Source organism: Microplitis mediator, chromosome 10, assembly GCF_029852145.1.
Source record: "Microplitis mediator isolate UGA2020A chromosome 10, iyMicMedi2.1, whole genome shotgun sequence".
Taxonomy (NCBI): Eukaryota; Metazoa; Arthropoda; class Insecta; order Hymenoptera; family Braconidae; genus Microplitis; species Microplitis mediator.
In genome coordinates this window covers 10,355,107-10,379,923 of record NC_079978.1, presented here as the reverse complement: position 1 = coordinate 10,379,923, position 24,817 = coordinate 10,355,107, and the positions used below count along the sequence as shown (strand labels likewise).

Here is a 24,817-nt window from a genome sequence, read left to right as displayed (position 1 = left end):
TGCATTACACTCGCTAACAAACTAGCGAGCGCCAACTATGTCAATCTCATTTGGGTACCGGGTCATAGCGGTATTAAAGAGAATGACATAGCAAATGAATTAGCAAGGACAGAGGCCTGCAAAACGGGCCCCGACCCAGCCTGTTCAATTCCAGTGCCTTTGTGCTTTATAAGAAACCACTTGGCTCAATGGACCTGTTGCTTGAGGCCGGGGGCATGTGACATACGAGGGCACTAGTTGAAGGACCTTTGAAGCCGCTAGGTACCAGTCTAGTAGAGCTCGATAGATCCAAACTGAGGATTATTGTCGGGCTCGTTACAGGGCACTGGTTTACCATGAGGCATCTAAAGCTCATGGGCATCACCGATGACTCGGTATGCCCCAGATGCAATTCAGAGGACGAAACTCCCCTTGACTTGCTGAGCCAATGCAGGGCCTTAGAGGATGTAAGGAAAGATATCTTGGGGAACATCTGTGATGGTTCTCGGCCTAACCTATTAGAGGTTGGTATGAGCAGATTTCTGCGATTCTCGAAATCAATAAATCTGCCAATCCAACCTTAATTTAACGAAAATTGACCTAGTAGGGCCGAGTACAATGGTTCAAAAGAACTGAGTGCTCGGCGCTACACCAAACAAAGGCGTCAAATCTCACTCTCAATTCAATTCACTTCAATATATATAATTATTTGATTATTTATTTAATAAAAATTATGATTTACGTAAATTCTCTGTCTTATTTAAATTTTTTTCTCTGTAGATTTATAAGATAAACATCGATTTTAATAAAATCATGATATACTTAGATAAAATTATGGTTGATTCGAATTGAAAAAAATCAGCTAGTTTTTTAAAACTCACTGCAAAAATAACAAAATTGCTCACACTCAGATTAAAATCTATACCATTAGTTTGTCAATTTTTACCTGTTAATCGTTTTTTACTGATTGTTTATCGTACGTTTCAAATTTGTATTTCTCTAGCGTTTATCCTGTTACTGTGGTAAATTTTCAACAGTGGGTAAGGTGTGTATTTACTATCTGACGTACTGCTTACGAATTTTTGTACTATTTTCAAATTTTCCGTGGGCGTAAGAATACACAAAAATAGTCACACCGTGAAATTAGACAAGTGGAGAAAGAGTAGGGGAAAAAACCCAAAGTTTTCGGACGGCGACTTACTCTCTGGGACGACTTTATATATATATATATATATATATATATATATATATTTATATATATATATATATATATATATATATATATATATATATATATGTGTATATTAAACCGATAGTTTGAGACATCGGTTTTTTTTGTTGAAAATAGCTTACATATGCCTGAAAGAGTCCCATGCAAATTTTGATTTTTTATATACACGATTTTTTTCAAAAATATATGACCAAAAAGATAGTTTGAGGACTGTCCCCAAACTATCTGATACGTCGGAGAATCGTCCTCAAACCATGCGACTAGGATAACGCATGCTTTGAGGACTGTCCTCAAAGTCCCGTTATTTTGGGGTCAGTTACTTTGAGGACTGACCTCAAAGTATCGTTAGTTTGGGGACTGTTATTTTGAGGTCTGACTTTATTTTTACGTTTTCAGCCAGCTCAAATAAAACAATCACATACACACGATTGAGGAGAAAAAATCAGTTTAATTTATTCTATTCATTACCTTCAAAATAGTATTTGATAACTGTTTAGAATCACGACTTCACGTATTTTCGGCCAGAAAATATAGAAAAATTGTGTATTTATAATGTTTTTCTTTACTTCCCGCTGTGAAAATTCTAAATTTTCGAAAAAAAAGGGAAGTTATTGGTTTCAGTGCAATTCTCGAAAATCGAGTCTTCAACATATCTCGACGTTTTGAGGTTCAAGAAAGTTATCCTGACTGTTAGCAGACAGACGTCCATCTGTCCGCAGTTGTGAGTGTATGCGTGGGTGCACACGCGCGCGCGGTGTGTCTCAATTTTTTGTCCGACGTCATGTTTGGATTGAATTGACTAATTTGAGAATACTTAACGTCAATTGAAAGAGTTCATTAAGCCTTTGAACTGACTAGTTTTCAAGTTATGCCAAAAATAGAAATTTTTTTAGGTTTATGTTGCAAAATCCGTAAGTCGCTTGACTGATTAACAATTAAGTTTGATCAAGATTGCTGCAAAGCACGTGCAGATCGGTCGATTTATCCTAAAGATATCATTAAACATAAATAACTTTTTTTCAGCGGAATGTATATTTGTCGGTCTAACCGTCTTTTGAGCTCGAGGAGCTCAAAAGTTTACTATTGATAACATTTTCAAGTTTTTTCAGCTTGAAAACAGCGAAAAGTTTAGAGGTTAGATCACAGGATCAAGCGTTTTTCAGTTTTCTAAAATCTATTCGATCTATATTTTGGCACATTCTACCCATACGAAAAAAATATAAATCCGGGATATACTTGGGCAAATCTGAATATATGATGCATATATGAGACATATATTCAATTTTGCTCGGATATATATTTTTTCATATGGGCGAAATCAACTAGTCACGAAAATTAAAGGATTTTAGAAAAATTCTAAATTTTAAAGTGATTGTGTACAGGTTTTACTGGAAATAATGATGATCGTACAGCAAAAGAAGAAAAACAAATTGTATCTAGTTTTCAGATACGATTTGGATAATTTATTATTATGCACGGTTCTGGAGTAATTCTAAAAAAAACTCCGAAACTACAATATTCTAGGTTTTTGTACGTTTTAAAAACAGTCTATGGGCTTCGATAATTTTTTAACTTCCCGCTAAGAAAATCAATGATTTTCGAAAATTTCAGAAAGTGATTGTGTTCACCCCGATTTTCGAAAATTGAAATTTTATCGTATGTGGACGTTTGGAGGTCCTAGGAAGCTATTCTGACTATTTTCAGAATGATGTCCGATTATCTGTATGTATGTGTGTGTGTGTGTGCGTGTATTCGACGAGGCCAAAAGAACAATGTTTTTTTTTTAACAATACTGTGAAAATATTAATCATGATGACCGAAAAAAATTATCGTGCAACTTTGTGCCCTTAATAATACTGTTCATAGGTCCATCATCGCAATGTTTGATTGTCTTTTAATAAACGGGTTTTTGTTTCATAACTTTCAAACAATCGAGATAAACGAAATTGACTCAGGAACATTACTTGTAGAAAATTGAATGTTCTACAAAAAAGGTCCGCTTAAAATTTTCCGTCAGATGAACCGTTTTCTTATAATCATGGCTTGAAAATTGGGATGATTTTACAATTTTATTGTTCAATTTGGAAAATTTGTCATTAATGTAAAAATCAGTTTCCGAAAAGAAACGGTTCATCTAACGAAAAATTTAAATTTGACCTTTCTTGTAGAGCATTCAATTTCCTACAAGAACTGTCTTCCAGTCAATTTCGTTTATCTCGATTGTTTAAGAGTTATGAGACAAAAACCCGCTCATTGAAAGAAAATCAAAAATTGTGATGATACACTTTTTAATATTATTTATAATTCAAACTTGCACGATAAATTTATTTGGTTATTATCTTTTTTAAAACGCGGTTTTCGAAAAGCGTACCGAAATCGATAACTTCTATTTTTTTTTTTTTTTTTTTAATTTTGATTTTTCTCAGCGGAAATTTAACAAAAAATATCATGTAAAATTTGAGTAAATGGTACTTTCAAAATTTATAATATTTGATACTATTTTATAAAAATTAGTGGAAATCCGTGAAAAATTCTGAAATTCAATAAACCAAATTTCCACTGAGAAACTGAAATTTTATATGTTGATTACAAATATATTGATCCAATAGTTTGAAGACCATTCTCCAATTAAACCGATAGTTTGAGGACTGCCTCGAAGTTTCCTTATATCTAACCGATACTTTAAGGACGGTTCTAACCTATGGAGCCCGCTTATATTTGGTTCTATATCGCATCCCCCATGAAAAACAATTATAAAAAAATACACTTTTATATGAAAAAAATATATTTTTTATATAAAAAAAATATATAAAAAATAAAAAATACATAAATATATAAAATATGTATAAAAATATATTTTAAATAGCTAACTTCCGGCCGATTTTCGTACCCTCGCAGATTTGAATCACGGTGGAAACACCGTGGAAGTGTAAACACCGTAGATCCACCGTGGTTACCCGGTGGGTTTGTTCCATTTCACCACCGGGTATACACAGTGTATCCACTGTGATTACGCGGTGTATCTACGGTGATTCGACGGTGGCTTGACCACTGTGTATGCACGGTGTTTCCACTGTGATTACGCGGTGTATCCACTGTGATTCCACGGTGGCTTTGTGCTATTTCACCACCGTGATTCCACGGTGTATCCACCGCGTAATCGCAGTGGAAACACCGTGTCTACACAGTGGTCAAGCCACCGTGGAATCACGGTGGATACACCGCGTTATCACAGTGGTAAAATGGAACAAACCCACCGTGTTTCCACCGTGATTCAAATCTGCGAGGGTATATATTTTATATATTTTAAATATATTAAAAATATATTCTCGAATATGTAAAAAAAATATTTTTTATAGATATTTTTTATATTTCATTTTCTAGGTTGGTGATTAACTTAGAAATATATTACTAATATATTTTTTTTATATTACTATACCTATATTTTTTTTATATTTTAAATATAAAAAAATATATTTTTTGTATATTTTTATACATGTATTTTTTTAACATTCTAAGATATATTTTTAACACATTTAAAATATATAAAATATATAAGAAAATCGGCCAAAAGTTAGCTTTTTGAAATATGTTTTTTATACATATTTTATATGTATTTATATATTTTTCAGGGATTTTTAATATATTAAAAATATATTTTTTTTTTTATATTTTAACCTATATTTTTTTTATAAATTTTTTTCATGGGGAATTACAGGATCCATTAGAGCATGTCCTAGTAATATCTACCATTTTAGAAGCATACGGGCGTAAAAAAATTAATGAAAACTCATTACAATTGCTAAAATTTAATAAACTAAATTTTCACTGTTAAACTAAAACTTTATATGTTAATTATGTGTATTAAACTGATAGTTTGAGGACCATTCTCCAATGAAACCGATTGTTTGGGGACATTTTGATACTTTGGGGACATTTTGATAGTTTGAAAACTTGCTCAAATTTTTCTTGTATCTATAACCGATTAAGGACGGTTCTAACCTATGAAGCCCTTTTATAATCCTTTATATATCGGATTACCGGATCTAAAAGAGCGTATCCTAGCGATATCTACCATTGTAGAAGCATACGGCCTATCAAATTTAATAAAATCCATAAGAATTCCCATAACTCAATGATCTAATTTTTTACTGACAAACCAAAATTTTATACTCCCTGGTTAAAAAAGTCAATTAAAAAGGATTAAAAAAGCACACATACTTTATACTCCTTAATACTCTTTAATACTCTTAATTCTCCGGAGAATTCAGATCGAACATAAAATGAATCCTTTTTAATGCTCCATCATCTAGCGACAAAATTATTATCGTTTTAGGATTAAAAAGAATAAAAACGATTAAATATTTTTAACCCTAACTTATCCTTTTTAATTCTAAAATAAGATTGCAATTTCTGATCGCGCAGAGGATTCAAGAGAATAAAAGAGGATTCAAAAAGTTTAATTCTAACTAATTCTTTTTAATTCTAAAAAAATATTCAATTTCTGTTCCCGTGGAGGATTCAAGAGAATAAAAGAGGATTCTAAAAAGTTTAATCCTAACTAATTCTTTTTAATTCTAAAATAACTTTGAATTTCTGTTCTCGCGGAGGATTCAAGAGAATAAGAGAGGATTCAAAAAAGTTTAATCCTAACTAATTCTTTTTAATTCTAAAATAACTTTGAATTTCTGTTCTCGCGGAGGATTCAAGAGAATAAAAAAGGATTCAAAAAAGTTTAATCCTAACTAATTCTTTTTAATTGTAAAATGATATTTAATTTCTGTTCCCGTGGAGGATTCAAGAGAATAAAAGAGGATTGGAAAAAGTTTAATTCTAACTAATCCTTTTTAAATCCAAATTAATATTAAATTTCTGTTCCCGTGGAGGATTCGAGAGAATGAAAGAGGATTCAACAAAGTTTAATCCTAACTAATCCTTTTCAATTCTAAAACAACTTTGAATTTCTGTTCTCGCGGAGGATTCAAGAGAATAAAAAAGGATTGGAAAAAGTTTAATTCTAACTAATCCTTTTTAATTCTAAGATAATATTAAATTTCTGTTCCCGAGAAGGATTCAAGAGAATAAAAGAGAATTCTAAAAAGTTTAATCCTAACTAATTCTTTTCAATTCTAAAATAACTTTGAATTTCTGTCCTCGCGGAGGATTCAAGAGAATAAAAGAGGATTCAAAAAAGTTTAATCCTAACAAATTCTTTTTAATTCTAAAATAACTATTAATTTCTGTTCTCGCGGAGGATTCAAGAGAATAAAAGAGAATTCGAAAAAGTTTAATTCTAACTAATCCTTTTTAATTCTAAATTAATATTAAATTTTTGTTCCCGAGGAGGATTCAAGAGAATAAAAGAGTATTCAAAAAAGTTTAATCCTAACTAATTCTTCTTAATTCTAAAATAACTTCGAATTTTTGTCCTCGCGGAGAATTCAAGAGAATAAAAGAGGATTCGAAATAGTTTAATCCTAACTTATTCTTTTTGATTCTAAAATAATTTTTAATTTCTGTTCCCGTGGAGGATTCAAGAGAATAAAAGATGATTGAAAAAAGTTTAATTCTAACTAATCCTTTTTAATTCTAAAATAATATTAAATTTCTGTTCCCGAGAAGGATTCAAGAGAATAAAAGAGAATTCTAAAAAGTTTAATCCTAACTAATTCTTTTTAATTCTAAAATAACTTTGAATCTCTGTCCTCGCGGAGGATTCAAGAGAATAAAAGAGAACTCGAAAAAGTTTAATTCTAACTAATCCTTTTTAATTCTAAATTAATATTAAATTTTTGTTCCCGAGGAGGATTCAAGAGAATAAAAGAGTATTCAAAAAAGTTTAATCCTAACTAATCCTTTTCAATTCTAAAATAACTTTGAATTTCTGTTCTCGCGGAGGATTCAAGAGAATAAAAGAGGATTCAAAATAGTTTAATCCTAACTAATTCTTTTTAATTCTAAAATAATATTTAATTTCTGTTCCCGTGGAGGATTCAAGAGAATAAAAGAGGATTGGAAAAAGTTTAATTCTAACTAATCCTTTTTAAATCCAAATTAATATTAAATTTCTGTTCCCGAGAAGGATTCAAGAGAATAAAAGAGAATTCTAAAAAGTTTAATCCTAACTAATTCTTTTTAATTCTAAAATAACTTTGAATTTCTGTCCTCGCGGAGGATTCGAGAGAATGAAAGAGGATTCAACAAAGTTTAATCCTAACTAATCCTTTTCAATTCTAAAATAACTTTGAATTTCTATTCTCGCGGAGGATTCAAGAGAATAAAAGAGGATTCAAAATAGTTTAATCCTAACTAATTCTTTTTAATTCTAAAATAACTTTGAATTTCTGTCCTCGCGGAGGATTCAAGAGAATAAAAGAGGATTCAAAAAAGTTTAATCCTAACTAATTCTTTTCAATTCTAAAATAACTTTGAATTTCTGTTCTCGCGGAGGATTCAAGAGAATAAAAGAGAATTCAAAAAAGTTTAATCCTAACAAATTCTTTTTAATTCTAAAATAACTATTAATTTCTGTTCTCGAGGAGGATTCAAGAGAATAAAAGAGTATTCAAAAAAGTTTAATCCTAACTAATTCTTCTTAATTCTAAAATAACTTCGAATTTTTGTCCTCGCGGAGAATTCAAGAGAATAAAAGAGGATTCGAAATAGTTTAATCCTAACTTATTCTTTTTAATTCTAAAATAATTTTTAATTTCTGTTCCCGTGGAGGATTCAAGAGAATAAAAGATGATTGAAAAAAGTTTAATTCTAACTAATCCTTTTTAATTCTAAAATAATATTAAATTTCTGTTCCCGAGAAGGATTCAAGAGAATAAAAGAGGATTCAAAATAGTTTAATCCTAACTAATTCTTTTTAATTCTAAAATAATATTTAATTTCTGTTCCCGTGGAGGATTCAAGAGAATAAAAGAGGATTGGAAAAAGTTTAATTCTAACTAATCCTTTTTAAATCCAAATTAATATTAAATTTCTGTTCCCGTGGAGGATTCGAGAGAATGAAAGAGGATTCAACAAAGTTTAATCCTAACTAATCCTTTTCAATTCTAAAACAACTTTGAATTTCTGTTTTCGCGGAGGATTCAAGAGAATAAAAAAGGATTGGAAAAAGTTTAATTCTAACTAATCCTTTTTAATTCTAAGATAATATTAAATTTCTGTTCCCGAGAAGGATTCAAGAGAATAAAAGAGAATTCTAAAAAGTTTAATCCTAACTAATTCTTTTTAATTCTAAAATAACTTTGAATTTCTGTCCTCGCGGAGGATTCAAGAGAATAAAAGAGGATTCAAAAAAGTTTAATCCTAACTAATTCTTTTTAATTCTAAAATAACTTTGAATTTCTGTTCTCGCGGAGGATTCAAGAGAATAAAAGAGGATTCAAAAAAGTTTAATCCTAACAAATTCTTTTTAATTCTAAAATAACTATTAATTTCTGTTCTCGAGGAGGATTCAAGAGAATAAAAGAGTATTCAAAAAAGTTTAATCCTAACTAATTCTTCTTAATTCTAAAGAACTCCGAATTTTTGTCCTCGCGGAGAATTCAAGAGAATAAAAGAGGATTCGAAATAGTTTAATCCTAACTTATTCTTTTTAATTCTAAAATAATTTTTAATTTCTGTTCCCGTGGAGGATTCAAGAAAATAAAAGATGATTGAAAAAAGTTTAATTCTAACTAATCCTTTTTAATTCTAAAATAATATTAAATTTCTGTTCCCGAGAAGGATTCAAGAGAATAAAAGAGAATTCTAAAAAGTTTAATCCTAACTAATTCTTTTTAATTCTAAAATAACTTAGAATCTCTGTCCTCGCGGAGGATTCAAGAGAATAAAAGAGAACTCGAAAAAGTTTAATTCTAACTAATCCTTTTTAATTCTAAATTAATATTAAATTTTTGTTCCCGAGGAGGATTCAAGAGAATAAAAGAGTATTCAAAAAAGTTTAATCCTAACTAATTCTTCTTAATTCTAAAATAACTTTGAATTTTTGTTCTCGCGGAGGATTCAAGAGAATAAAAGAGGATTCAAAATAGTTTAATCCTAACTTATTCTTTTTAATTCTAAAATAATTTTTAATTTCTGTTCCCGTGGAGGATTCAAGAGAATAAAAGAGGATTGGAAAAAGTTTAATTCTAACTAATTCTTTTTCATTCTAAAATAACTTTGAATTTCTGTTCTCGCAGAGGATTCAAGAGAATAAAAGAGGATTCGGAAAAATTTCATTCTAACTAATTCTTTTTAATTCTAAAATAATGTTGCAATTTCTTTTCTTCCCGTGAATTCGAGAGAATAAAACAGGATCCGAAAAAGTTATATTCCATCTTATTTTTTTTAATTTTAAAGTCAAGTTGCAATTTCTGTTTTTCCCGAGAATTCGAGAGAATAAACCAGGATTCGAAAAAGTTGTATTCCATCTTATTTTTTTTTAATTTCAAAGTCATGCTGCAATTTCTGTTCTCGCTGAGAATTCGAGAGAATTGTAACCATAACAAAAAAAATTATTTTTCTTTTAACCCTTGCGACACTAAAAACATTCTGGATACACTCTGGAAATATTCTGGTAACACGATGCAACCATACGGACTCCAGAGTATTTCCAGAATGGTTTTGTGCCCTTTTCTGAGAGTGAATCCAGAGTATTTCCAGAGCGGATACGGAGTAAATCCAAAGTGTTTCCAGAAAGTATCCAGAGTGGATACATACTGACACCGTTATGCATTCACATTGAACACAAACTGATACCAAAGTGTTTCCAGAATGTTTCCAGAGTGGGATCAGAGTGAATACATACTCAAACCAGAGGGTATTCAGTGTAAATGAATACTGAAAGAAAAAAAAAAATTACCGAAATATATTATTTTAAGATTATTCAAGAGCATTTATTGAATACAAAAATCAATTTTTTTTTGTCATTACCTGAAACGTATTTTATGTTTCTGGATTGTAAAAACAATTTTTTCAAGAAAACAAAAATATTTGACATTATTGTCACAATGCAATATAGCATTTAATATATGACCATCCAAACAGGCACTTGTCACTCTGTCAAATAACAGAGGAGTACCCGTGCCAGAATTATTTTTGAATATAGAATATAAAAACTCTGAAACACCTATCTAACCAGGAACAGGACAATCATAAGTTGGGCGCGATCTAGCGGTGAACACTGAACTACTTCCACTGCTGCTTAGCACCAGTGACTTTCTCCTCCTTCACATATATCGTCTCCCAGCAAATTTTTCTCTTAAGTCTTTCACATTAAAACCCGGGTCAAAGCAAAAAATTTTTTTTGGGATAAAAATACTCAATGAAAATAACAATTTTTAAAAAAACAATTGTTTCTTAAGAAATGTTTTTTATTGCTAAAAAGCGAATTTGCTAATTAATAATTTTTTTTGTATTTATTAAAAAGTATTCATAAAAATTACTGTTATTCATAATTCCTTAAGAAATTGAGTTAGAGCTACGGTTACAAGCTCGATTTGTTTAATGATTAATGGATAATAAAAAAGACTTGAAGTGTTGTAGTTGTGTCTTCAATAAGTTATTTTAATAACAATGGAGAAGAACAGAAAGGTAGCGACAAGTCCAAGTGTACAATAATTTAAAAAATTATATCAAAGATAAAAAAAAAATTTTTTCTACAAAAAAAACGCATGGTTATTTTTAGTATTTGAAAAAAATATTGCGTGAAAATTTATTTGTTTATAACAAATTGTTTGTTTAATAAACAAATAATAAATGAATGAAAAAAATTTTTTTTCTAATATAACAGAACACGATAAATGATGATTTAAAAAAAATTATGGTTCCTTAATATCAATATTGAGTAAAAAAAAAATTATTAATTAGCTAATGCGCTGTTTAGCAAAAAAAAATTTTTTTAAGAAACGATTTTTTTCTTAAAATTCCTTATTTTTATTAAGCGTTTTTCTCCCAAAAAAAACTTTTATTAAATCTAATTAGCAATGTATTTGTTTATGACAATTATTTTAACAATGCAAGTAAAAATTTTTTTCAAATTATTGTTATGTAGCTTTCAGCAATAAAAAAACAAAATAATAAAAAAAAAAAAATTTTCTTGATTGCTTTATTTACGTTTTTTATTTTTCAATGGCTTAGATTGTTAATAAAATCGAAATTTTTTTATTTTTTCACCAGCGATCTTTTCTATACCCTTTCAAGAATAGCTTTAAGAAGTAAAAAGAATTTGGGGTTTTTAGTTTGGAAATAATCAGGGTTTTTATGTAAACTTTCAACAAGTAAAAATTAACTAATTAACAAAAGCATAGTTAATTAAAAAATTGGGGTTAAAATTGTTTTTCTGTAGATTATTATTGATTTATGTGTTTAGAAAGTACCCAATTTTTTTATTCCTTAGTATTTAAATTTTATCGACTCTGGGCCCATTTTGAAAACACTCTGATTTCATCCTGTACTCATTTTGAGCCCATTTTGAAAACACTTTGATTCCATTCTGGACTCACTGTGGGTCCATTCTGAAAATACTTTGATTTCATTCTGGATTCACTTCTGGTCCATTCTGAAAACACTTTGATCTACTCTGGATCAATTCTGAAACCACTTTGGTTTCACTCTGGAAAAAGGGCACAAAACCACTCTGGAAACATACTGGATTTAGAATGTTTACATTCTGACAATGATTCCAGAGTGTTTCCAGAGTGGGTTGAAGGTCGCAAGGGAAGGGCATTCTCAGACAGTGCCCCCCACTTTTTAAAAATATGCAATGACTTTCAACTATCATAACCGTATTAAAATTTTATTAATCAATTAAAAAAAAATCAAAATTTTAATTGAAAAAAGGACAACGTAGTCGTAATTTCGTTGCGATATAGAATTTAGAAAAAATTACTTACCCAACAAAATTAAAAAATTCTAATTATAAAATTGACAGGACGATTTCACGAAAATTTATTTAACGAATTTTGTTTAACTTCGAATTGATATCAAGTGTAAATAATTTTTTTTTATATTTATATATCGGCGAAATTACAACTACGTTGTCCTTTTTTCAATTAATGCTTCAATTTTTTTTTAATTAATTGCTAAAAATTTGATACGCTTATAACAGTTGAAAGTCATTCAAAATTTTTAAAAAGTGGGGGGCACTGTCTGAGAATGGCCTTAAACTTTGAAAAAACAAAATAATAATGATTAGTAATTATTTATTTATTAAAATTTTACTCTGGGAAAGAAAAGAAATAATAATTTTATACGTGAAATTTTATTTTTTTTTTATGGAGAAATTTGTGGGAAAAAAAAAGTAATTAAAAGAGAAAAAGGCAACGGGAAAAAAAATGTAAGAGTGATCGTGAGACGCTCGCCGACCGACAATCTGGCGGGAGAGAGTAAGTGAGCGAAAGTTAGTTCCGCGCTCACCGCTAGAGCGTGCGGGCTTCTTGGATATGGACACTTATAGTAGAAGTTTTAAAAGCAAATGCAGCGGACGTTAATCGTCAGTCTTCACTCTACTGCTACCAAGTGAACTTTGCGTAGCAGAGTGGGAAGTGCCTACTGTCAGTGGCGCAGTATACCCTGCACCATGTCCTATATATATATATCTGGTATAGATAATATATTATTTTTGGTATAACCAGTGGTCTTCCCCATGGACAATTCGGGATATCCATCCCAGTTCGGGCTCTCTATATTTTTCTTGAGAATAGTTCTTTATTCTTTTCGATTAATATGAAGAGAATTAAAAAGCATTAAAAATTTCAAAATATGAATTCTCCTCAATTCGATTTAATTCTCTGAAGAGAATTAAAAAGTATTAAAAATTACAAAATATGAATTCTCCTCAATTCTATTTAATTCTCTGAAGAGAATTTAAAAGTATTAAAAATTTTAAAATATGAATTCTCCTCAATTCGATTGAATTCTCTGAAGAGAATTAAAAAGTATTAAAAATTTTAAAATATGAATTCTCCTCAATTCGATTGAATTCTCTGAAGAGAATTTAAAAGTATTAAAAATTTCAAAATATGAATTCTCCTTAACTCTATTTAATTCTCTAAAGAGAATTTAAAAGTACTAAAAATTTCAAAATATGAATTCTCCTTAATTCTATTTAATTCTCTAAAGAGAATTTAAAAGTATTAAAAATTTCAAAATATGAATTCTCCTTAATTCTATTTAATCCTCTGAAGAGAATTTAAAAGTATTAAAAATTTCTAAATATGAATTCTCCTTAATTCTATTTAATTCTCTGAAGAGAATTAAAAAGGATTTAATTCATTTTTAATCCTCTTTAATTCTCTTTTTTAACCAGGGGCTCTTATCCAAAAAATTATAGGAATGAAAAGTTTAAAAAAATTTTTAGTGATTTTTGGAAGGCTGTATTTTCGTGAGAATTAATTGTTGTGAATAATTAAGAAAAGCAATTTGAAGCTTGAAATCTTTAGTTTTAAGATCTTCTAGCAAAATTTTTTCTAAGTCACGGTTATTACGTAACTATAAGAAATAACTTGAGACAGAAATTTTCTCAATATTTTGGTTTTTTTTTATCCACAGGGCCAGAAAATTAGCCCCCACAAGCGTTTTTTCAATTTAAAAAAAAAAAAAAATTTTTTTATCCTTAATATTGATTCAAAAAACGTATAATAAAATGACCTTTTTCATTTTTTTCGTAAATCAATTGCTACTTTACAAACATTGACGGAAAGCTTCATGTTGCCAGGTGATCTGACAGCTTAATGAACCAGCAAAAGCTCTGTAAATTTTCAAATCGATGCATTGAACAATTTATCCGGACTGATTGATCAAATTTTCACAAAACAACTATAGGAACGAATTTTGTTCCCTTAATATTGTAATTATCATCAAATTTAAAAGTTTTTTCGTCTTTTCTTACATTTTTGGGTTACTTACTTAGTAAATGAAAGGTAACCGATAAATAAAAATTTTTTTTGAAAACTTTAGAAAAAACATTCAGGACTTTTTTTTCGTGAAATTTTATAGAAAAAAAGCCAAAATTTTTTTTTTCTAATAATGTAGATTGAAGCTTTTTGGGGAAAAAAATTTTTCCGTTCCGTGAGAAAAAAAAAACATTTTTAGAAAATTTTGGTCTTCAGCTATTTCTCATGATTATGCAATAACCGTCACTCAAACAAAAAAATTCTGTTAGAAGATCTTTAAACTAGAGATTGCAAGCTTTAAATGGCTTATTTATTTATTCGATACGACCATTTCTTATGAATTCACAGCCTTCCAAAACCACTAAAAAATTTCTAAAATTTTTTGTTCTTTTAATTTTTTGGATAAGTGTATATTTTTATGTGTGTATTAAACCGATAGTTTGAGGACGATTTTCCAATGAAACCGATTGTTTGAGGACATTTCGGTAATTTGAGGACTGGCTGAAAGTTTCCTTGTATGCAACCGATACTCTGATTACGGGTCCAAACTATCAAAGCCGTTCATAATTTACGTGTGTAACGAAATGCTGAAGATACAAAAAATGAACTTATTCATGTTGAAAAATCTCATTCCTGATCCATCGACACAATATTGAAATAAAAAAACATTTATTTTTAAGTTTTATTTGTAATTTTTCGAAAATAACTCAGAATCTAAAATCATTAGCTTTCTACATTATGTTTCTTTTAAATGTTATATGGCATGATTTAAAAAAAATGAGCTTAAAGAATACTTCGATCCAGTCCTTAAACTATTAGCATGCCCGCAAATAATCGGTTTAGTCAGAGAACGGTCTATATACTATTGATTTTATTAATAATTAAATAATGAACATGTATTTTTATTTTAATTTTACTTGTATCACTCATCGTGTTTTACAAGACTTTACATTCAAATTCTCCCATTTTCTCGCCTCTTTTTAATTTTTTGCGGCTGTGGCCCGACTTGTGCTTATGACTGTACTGCATCATTACGTTGATGCCCTGCTACCTCCCTGGTGTAATGGAGGGTGCAGTGACTAGGGAAACCACAGAGAAAACCTTAGTTAGTACAGTTTCGGTTTTGGGTGAAGCTCCAGTGGTCGATAAAATTTCCATTTTACCGATCACTGGCTCTTCATCCCACCCCTAGCGATCAGAGACCTTCGTTCGAGCCCAACGCGTGGCTAAGTGGTCACCCAGCCAAATAGTAACCATGCTCGATGCTACTTAACTTCGGTGATCGCCCGAGCCACGCGCGTGCCGAACGACTGTCTCAGCCGCTTAATAATGAACATGTAATTAATATATAAAATTTTAGTTTTCGAGTCAAATTTAGTTTATTAAATTTCAGAAGTTGTGATAGATTTAAACTGAATTTCAAAAAATATCTTCTTTTATAACATTTCAGAGTATTTTTAACTTCCTGCAATGGAAGTTAAAAATTTAAAAAAAAACATGGAAGTTGTTACTGGTTTCGGGCCGCTTTTCGAAAATCGAGTTTTTATCAGGTGTTGACGTTCCGAGGTTTAAAGAAGGTATTTCGACTATTTTGAGGTGGATGTCCATGTGTTTTTGTATGTGGGGGTGGAGGGTGGTGTAAACTAATTTATGTCGTACGATATCCTTGGAGCTAATTAACCAATTTTACTTGGTAGCGATCGAAAGGCTAACTAAGAATTTGAATTGATTAGATTTTGGAGTCATTCTGTTAAGTAGTTATTGAGCTACATAGAAAATAAAAACCAAAAAAATTTTTTAAAAATTTGTGTAGCATAATTCATAAATCGCCTGCCCAATTTGCTTCAAATTTAAATCAAAGCTGGTTAAAATTTGGATGCTCACAAATTTCAAAATCCCAAAAATGATTAAAATTCGGATTTTTCTAATTCCTAAATTTTGCACGCCTTGAAGGCGAAGCGGAGAAGTTGTGCTTTATAACGGACTTGTCAAGGTCAAGATATTTCCACACATTAAACTGTATATATTAATCTTTTTCTTGTGACAGCAGCATTTTTTATCTTTTAATTCAATACTATGATAGAATTTTCAGTTGTAAACATATTTTTTGAAACGTTGCTCGAAAATTTTAAGTATTAATTCCTATACATGTCACTACTATTGAAAATTACGTTCAATTTAATAAATGTATTTGTAAAATTAGCGAATAATACTAGAGGATCTAGTGTAGGTTGTAACGGGGTGGAATCCTTCCACATTACATTTTAAATTAAATTTCGACTCGCGCCAAAAGATCCGCCCTCCTTCTTCAACAACTGTCAACAACTGGAGAAAATACAGTCACTGAAGCGCCGGGGTCGCTACGGTCGAGTGCCGACTTTTGGTTTTAGGGGTTGGCCAACCTGAGTGGAGAGGTACGAGGGCCAGAGACGACGAGCGATCGATCTCTTGGCTCGCAGCAACCGCCGTGGACGGACGTGCCTTTCTATCAACCACCACTAACATCTTGGTTTCCACAAGTATCTACTACTACTACTACTACACGTGCTGCTAGTCATCATTCAAATTGGGCCAAGAGCATATAAGCCCACGACTCGTAGAAGCTTATTTCTTTTATTAAGTTAATTTGAGTTTATTTAACGGTTATTTATAGAATAATTATTGTGGATTGGATTTGGTCGATGGGAAAGGATTGGTACGGTTTGGTGGACTTGGAAGGAAGGACTGGGTCTGGTTTTGGTCTTGGAGGAAAAGGATAGTTGGAATAAGAAGGACTGGTTAAGATTGGAGATTGTTGGAGTAAGTGAGCTCGTTTGTCTTATTGTCGGGTTAACTATTCATTTGTTAAATAATATTTTATTAATTGAGGAGTCGTTATTTGTTAAAGTAGTCGAGTCAATTTATTAGAGTCAGTAGAGTCACATTGCTGTTTATAAAATTAGTCGAGTCAGTGTCATCCGTCATTTTGGTTATTGTTCATCTCATTAATTATCTGTAAAGCGGCTTCGTCAAATAAATGCCATTGTTTTATATTTAAATTGAACATATAAATTTAATCTATCATAACCTTCCTAATAAGTTAGGTATAAGAAATTCTCTCTTCATATTTTAATACTGTGTGGTCCAGTAAGGGGCTTACCCTCACCTGGAGATACTGAGTTCAGCTAGACAGGTTTGCAAGACACCTTAAGTTTTGCACATGTGTGGGACACTTATTGTATTGAGACCACAATCACAAATTAATATCATAAGTGCACCCATTACAAGGTGATGGTAATTTTAACAACTAAAAATTATACACTTTTTAGATAAAATAAATTAACTATTTATTTACACTTTATACAGACAATTATTGTGAGAAATAATTATTATTAGCGAATTCAACTAAAATTATGCGCGAGAGCGAATGCAACTTAATACGCACGTATAAAAAGCAACACGTGGTTGTTTGCGGTTAAAGTCACAGAAATTACTTTACGTATTAATTACACGTGAATGCACGATTTATTTATTCTCAATAAATAGCAGCCTTAATTTACTGACTAAATATTGAGAGTAATTTGCTGAGCGGTTTACTTTTATTACCACAAAGAAAAAGATACTTGTAATTTTAGAAGCGGTTTTGAACACGAGGTGAACTGTAGAAGAATACGTTGTGAATAATAATGAAAACGTCATATATGGAACCACACACCGGTTTCCTTGTGACGTCAGAGCGGTAGACCAATAAGAAAATTAGAAGACGACGCTCACGAAATTTCAGCCAATAGAAAAAATCCACGTAGCTCGTTAAGATCTTAAGCCAATGAGTGCGTTTCATGTCGCAACTCTTTTATTCATAGTTGGAACTAATTTATTCAAATGATGGATTTTACTCATTGGCTAAGATCTCGAGCGTAAGTTCAAATAGCGATGGTGCTGCCGACCTATTGGTGAGGCTCGGCGTTCTCAGGTGGTAGCGAGTTTGGTCTTGACTGAACATTCTCCCCAGCGCTGGTGACAGTGTCGACAGGATTGTCATCTGGAGAGTGAACTGACACGCGCACAGTTTAGCGATTGGTCGAACAAGTTTAGTTGTAGCGGTCTTCAGGGTGTCTACTCGAGTCAACCCATCTCGTCCTGGATGTAATGCGAGTACTCTTGCGAGTGGCCATTTTGATGGTGGGAACCTCTCATCAGTCAGCAAGACTAATGAGCCCACTTTAATGATATCCCTCGCAGATTTGAATCACGGTGGAAACACCGTGGAAGTGTAAACACCGTGGATCCACCGTGGTTACACGGTGGGTTTGTTCCATTTCACCACCAGGTATACACAGTGTATCCACTGTAATAACGCGGTGTATCCACCGTGATTCCACGGTGGGTTGACCACTGTGTATACACGGTGTTCCCACTGTGATTACGCGGTGCATTCACCGTGATTCCACGGTGGTTTTTTGCTATTTCACCACCGTGGTTCCACGATGTATCCACCGCGTAATCACAGTGGGAACACCGTGTATACACAGTGGGCAACCCACCGTGTAATCACGGTGGATTCACCGCGTAATCACAGTGGTAAAATGGAACAAACCCACCGTGTTTCCGCCGTGATTCAAAAATGCGAGGGATTAGATGGATGATGCCACTTAGAGATTGATTGATGTCGTTGTAAGTACTCAGACGACCATCTAGTCCAAAATGTCTGGAACATTTGTTGTAATTGTTGCCAGCGTGACAACGTAGCGGTATTGTTCTCCAGTAGCGAAGGTCCTGGTACAGCGATTAGCGGTTCACCGATGAGAAAGTGTCCAGGAGTCAAAGCGGTTAAGTCTGCAGGATCTTCGGATAGCGGAGCGATCGGTCTTGAGTTTAATACAGCCTCAATCTGCGTTAAAACTGTAGCGAGTTGGTCGTAAGTCAATAGCGACTCTCCAATAGTTCGTATAAGATGGAACTTGATTGACTTGACGGCTGCTTCCCACTTGCCACCAAAATGAGGAGCAACTTGGCGGGTTGAACTTCCAGTCTGTGCCATCTGTAGCGAGTAAATGCTGTAGTTCCCGTAGCTGTCTCGATCCTGCTGCGAATTCTCTCTTTAGCGTGGCGTCTGCTCCTACAAAATTTGTACCACAGTCCGAGTATAGGGTACTGCAGGCGCCTCTCCTCGAGTGAATCTTCTGAATGCTGCGACGAAAGCGTCAGTAGAATAGTCGGTGACAATTTCAATGTGTATAGCGGAGGTAGCGAGACATACGAATACAGCGATCCAACCTTTATAAGTTTTCGCACCTCGACCTTGAAATGTCTTCAGTGTTACTGGCCCAGCGTAGTCTATTCCCGTGTGTAAGAATGCTTTAGATGGTCTTACATGAGCGGATGGCAATTGTCCCATTAGTTGTTGTGCACGAACACCTCTATGTCTCGTGCACACGACGCAGCGAAGAATGTGAGACCTGACTGGAACACGCCCACCTTCTATCCAGACAGATCTCCGTAGATCAACGAGAGTCAATTGAGTTCCCCCATGGAATGTTTTATGATGCGAATGTTCTATCAGTAGCGTACTTAAGCGTGATGATCTTGGTAAAATAGCTGGATTTTTCTGATCATCATCCAGTAGCGAATTCTTCAAGCGACCGCCGACTCTGAGTACTCCATTGTAGTCGACGTAGGGAATCAATTTAGCGAGACGATGATTTCGTTGTAGAGAATCACCATCTTTCAGTAGTTTCAGCTCTTGCGAATAGTACTGACTTTGCGTATACTTGATCAGCAAAGTCTTAGCGAGTTCCAGGTCAACTGTAGAGAGTGGTGTGGCCAGTGTGGACTGTGGCACTTTTTTAAATTTAGCGATGGCACGTAGGCAGATTCTAAGCGTGCGAAGTAGTGGTGACAACTTAGAAAATTTGTCCAATAGCGTGTTTAGCGGGTGTGAATCTGCCTTAAAGATGGTAAAAACCAGACCTGGACGTTCTTCAAGATGTGATACCGTCTGCATAGGGATGTCAAAAGATGACCAGTTTTCTTTTGATTGACTGAGCCACTTAGGTCCCGTCCACCATAGCGAATGCTGTTCTAGTTTACCTGCTGTTAAACCTCTTAAAGCGCAGTCAGCTGGGTTAAGTTTCCCTGGAACAAAATCCCAGTTGACACTTGGTAGCGATTCTTGAATCTTGGTAACTCTGTTGCGAATGTAGACTTTCCATCCAGCGGGGTTGTTTCGTAACCACGTTAAGGATACAACGGAGTCTGTCCACAAGAAAATTGGTACATTTTCAAGTTTCAAGACATTCTTGACGTAGAGTACCAGTTGAGCGAGTAATACAGCGGCATTGAGCTCCATTCTTGGTATTGAAATTGGTTTCAGTGGTGCAACTTGGATTTTGGCACACACTAGCGAAATATTGGAGCTTCCTGTAGCGTCGGTAACCTTTAAGTAGACGACAGCAGCCATAGCGAGTTGTGAAGCGTCAGAGAATCCATGTAATTCAATCGATACACCAGTTTTTACATGATTCCAGCGAGGTATCTGAATCTTCAAGATCTGATGTAGTTCATCTCGAAACAAATTCCACTCTTGAAGAAGCAACGGTGATAGCGTAGCATCCCAATCGAAGTTCTGCAGCCATAGCTTCTGCATGAACATCTTGGCTCTTACGATGATCGGTGCCAAAAACCCAAGCGGGACAAACAAGCGAGCAATTTCAGATAAAATTGTACGTTTAGTAGTTGGAGATGCTTCTGGTAGCGAATAGCCAAAATGGAATTTATCCTGTGTAGAATTCCAGGTTAATCCGAGCACTTTTACTGCAGTATCCCCAAGTTCTCGTGGTATATCTTCTTGGGTTTCAACTGGAGCGACTTGAGACAGTAATTCTGTTGAATTACTTGCCCATTTTGCAAGCGGGAAGCATCCTGCGGCACACATGTTTTTTGTATCGAGAGCAACTTCAATTGCCTCAGCGAGTTCATCTGCGCCTCCATAGATGTCATCAACGGAGCGGGTGTTTGTCAGCGGTTCAACAGCCTTTGGAAATTTATTTCCTTCATCTTCAGCGAGTTGTAAAAGTGCTCTTCCAGCGAGATATGGAGCTGATGTTGTTCCATAAGTAACCGTAGCAAGTGCAAATACTGTTGGGATGTCATCTTCGTCAAACCAGAGTATGCACTGTAGATGATGATCTTCCTTGTCAACTGCCATCTGACGAAAAATTTTAGTTACGTCAGTAGCGAATAGATAGCGATGACAGCGAATGCGAATCAGTACATCACTGATGTCAACTTATATCTTGGGGCCCACATGAAGTATCTCGTTGATTGATACGCTAGATGTTGTTTTCCATGACCCATTGAATACCACCCTGAGCTTGGTGGTAGTGCTCTGTTCTTTAAGTACCCCATGATGAGGCAACATGTAGCTGTTTGGTGGTAAATCCTTTAATTTTACACGTCTCATGTGTCCCAAGTCTTCATATTCTTTCAAGAAGTCGTTGTATAACTTCTTGTAGATTGGATCATTATCCAAACGTTTGCGAAGACGTAGTAAAGCGTATTGTGCAGCTCTTAGCGAGTCACCCAGTTGACTTGGAGAAGCTTTAAGCGGCAAGCGATCGACATATTGACCATCAGACTGTCTGTAGTGTGTATTGATAAAGTGTTGTTCACACTTCTCTTCATCTTCATTGTAATGTATAGCGAATTCTGTCTGTGGTTCTTCTTGATACCAAAACTTGCTCAGCAAGTCTTGTAATTGATCACCAACAGTGACATGGTGACCATAAGCTGTCAATTTTGATGTAGCGGTGTCCACAGACCCATAGATGATCTAGCCAAGCGTCGTTGACTGAGCGATTGGGTCATTGTCATTACCCTTCCTTATTTTAGCGTTGATTACGTGTGCAGCTGGTGCTGCACCCAGAATGATGTCAATAGGTCGTGATGTTAAGAAGTCTGGATCAGCGAGTTGTAGACCTTTCATGTGCGGCCATTTCTTGTTGGTTAGCGTGAATGACGGCAAGTTCACCGTCAGTAGAGCAAGCACATGGGCTTGGATAGTGATAGAAGCGGAACTATGTAGCGAATGCAGCGACGCCTGGCATGACCCAAGTGAATGTCCAGCTGACACATTACCAATCCCTCGTAATGGTACAGCTGCCTTATTTAGCGGTATATCCAGCTTCTTAATTAGCGAATGCGTCACAAAGGATAACTCCGATCAATCAGTACACGGGCAGTACATGTACTTCCTGTTAGCGAATTCAACTTAACATGTGCGGTAGCGAGTAATACATTGAGCGAATGAGCTGAAAGCAAACTAGGTTAGCGAATTCAAAACGAAAGTTGCCAAAATTGGAACTATTTGTTACCTTGAGTCAGTACAGCAGGTTCCTGTACCGAATTAGCGGAAGTATCCTCATCAACGTGAGTGGACGTGTGATGTGGCTTGTGACAGTGATGGCACCTGTCTTGAGTCTTGCAGTCAGCGAAGCGATGGCGTCCCAGACAGTTGTAGCAGAGCTGGTAGTGTTGTACGATCATTTTCCGGTTCTGAGGCGACGCCTGTTGGTAGCTTGGGCAAAACAGCACAAAATGCTTCTGCTTGTAAATTGGGCACAAGCCCGGCTCACTCGTCTTCTCTTTCGGAGTGAAAGCGGTATAGCTGGCGCCTCCTCTCGAAGTAGATGCTTTGGAGGGGGGAGCGGATTTACTGGTGGCACTTCCTGCCTTGTTTGTAGCGGCTGATCGAGCGTATGTCTTCGGTGATGGCGGTCTTTCAGTCACAGCTTTAGACGGTGCTGAGGGTGTTCTTGAGCCAACACCAGAATTTTCCCAGGCACGTACCTTGGCCTTCAGCATATCGTGCAACTGCTGGTAGGTCGGGAATTCATTTGAGAGTCCTAGCGAGGCCATCCACTCCACTCGAAGGTCTTCTGGTAAGCAGTGTACCGTCAAGCGAATCAAGAATGGGTCTGAGTCGCACATTGGTACTCCCAAGGCAGCAATAGCGTCCAGCGACTTCTTGGTAGCGAGTAACAGAGCGTCAAGTTCGGCAGCGGAGCGACTAGTTAGAGGTTGTCTGTACAGCAAATCATTGACGTGCATGTCGAGTAATCTGCGTGGATTGGTGTAGCGAGTATTCAAGAGTTCCCAAGCAGATTGGAAAGCGTCATCCGTAACTTGTATGTTAGCGATTAACGAATCGGCCTCACCTTTAACCTGGGTTTTCAGGTAGTGCATTTTTTGTGAGCTGGTAAGCGAATCTTCATGAATGACCAGAGAGGTGAACAAGTCCTTGAACGAGTCCCACTCGTTATATGAACCCTGGAACGTCGGCAGTTTCATCTGTGGCAAGTTGGATTTGTGTGCACCCCCGAAATACGCAGTTTGGTCATGATTGACCGCATGGGCATCATGAACAGGTTCTGGAGCGGGTTTCGCAGCTCTGAGTCTCACCAGAAGCTCAGTGTACACTTGACTAGCGGTAGCAAATGCATTACCTGTATGGTATTCATTTTCGACGATCTCTGGAATATCATCGAAAATTCTCTCATGAGTTGTGTTGAAGCGAGTCCACAAGTCATTCAAGAAAGAGAGTTCAGCGTCAATGGCGGGTGCACCTTGGGTACCGAGAATGGCGTCGGTCAAGCGAGTAGACATATTACACATCGTGTCGATGCGGTTCATTTGTAGAGCGACTTGAGCTTCAGCGGCCATCTTGATTGCACGTAACTCACAAAATGGACGCGACGAGTGAAAACCGACGCTAAGGTTTCGATCGTAAAAATCTAACTGTCTTTATTACACCAGTGTGTAATTTTGATCACCACGGGCAGCACTCTAGCAGTGCTCAGCAATGCCCACGGCACTTAGCGATTTTCACAAAACTGATCACTCACTTTTTTCTCACAATTTTTTTGATGTTTTAATTTTTATAATTTTTAATTGTTAAAAACCACACCAAATCCGGCTCGAAGGACCAAATGTAAAATTAGCGAATAATACTAGAGGATCTGGTGTAGGTGATGGTAATTTTAACAACTAAAAATTATACACTTTTTAGATAAAATAAATTAACTATTTATTTACACTCTATACAGACAATTATTGTGAGAAATAATTATTATTAGCGAATTCAACTAAAATTATGCGCGAGAGCGAATGCAACTTAATACGCACGTATGAAAAGCAACACGTGGTTATTTGCGGTTAAAGTCACGGAAATTACTTTACGTATTGATTACACGTGAATGCACGATTTATTTATTCTCAATAAATAGCAGCCTTAATTTACTGACTAAATATTGAGAGTAATTTGCTGAGCGGTTTACTTTTATTAGCACAAAGAAAAAGATACTTGTAATTTTAGAAGCGGTTTTAAACACGAGGTGAACTGTAGAAGAGCACGTTGTGAATAATAATGAAAACGTCGTATATGAAACCACACACCGGTTTCCTTGTAACGTCAGAGCGGTAGACCAATAAGAAAATTAGAAGACGACGCTAACGAAATTTCAGCCAATAGAGAAAATCCACGTAGCTCGTTGAGATCTTAAGCCAATGATTGCGTTTCATGTCGCAACTCTTTTATTCATAGTTGGAACTAATTTATTCAAATGATGGATTTTCCTCATTGGCTAAGATCTCGAGCGTAAGTTCAAATAGCGATAGTGCTGCCGACCTATTGATGAGGCTCGGCGTTTTCAGGTGGCAGCGAGTTTGGTCTTGACTGTAC

General features: G+C 34.4%; 1 protein-coding gene across 1 annotated transcript; it reads right to left on the bottom strand.

Moving 5' to 3' along the window:
* Positions 1 to 19,198: 19,198 nt before the first annotated feature.
* LOC130675822 (uncharacterized) lies at positions 19,199 to 21,286 on the bottom strand. The gene has a single exon (XM_057481691.1). The coding sequence runs from the start codon at positions 21,284 to 21,286 to the stop codon at positions 19,199 to 19,201; it is 2,088 nt and encodes a 695-aa protein (XP_057337674.1).
* Between the last annotated feature and the right edge of the window lie 3,531 nt (positions 21,287 to 24,817).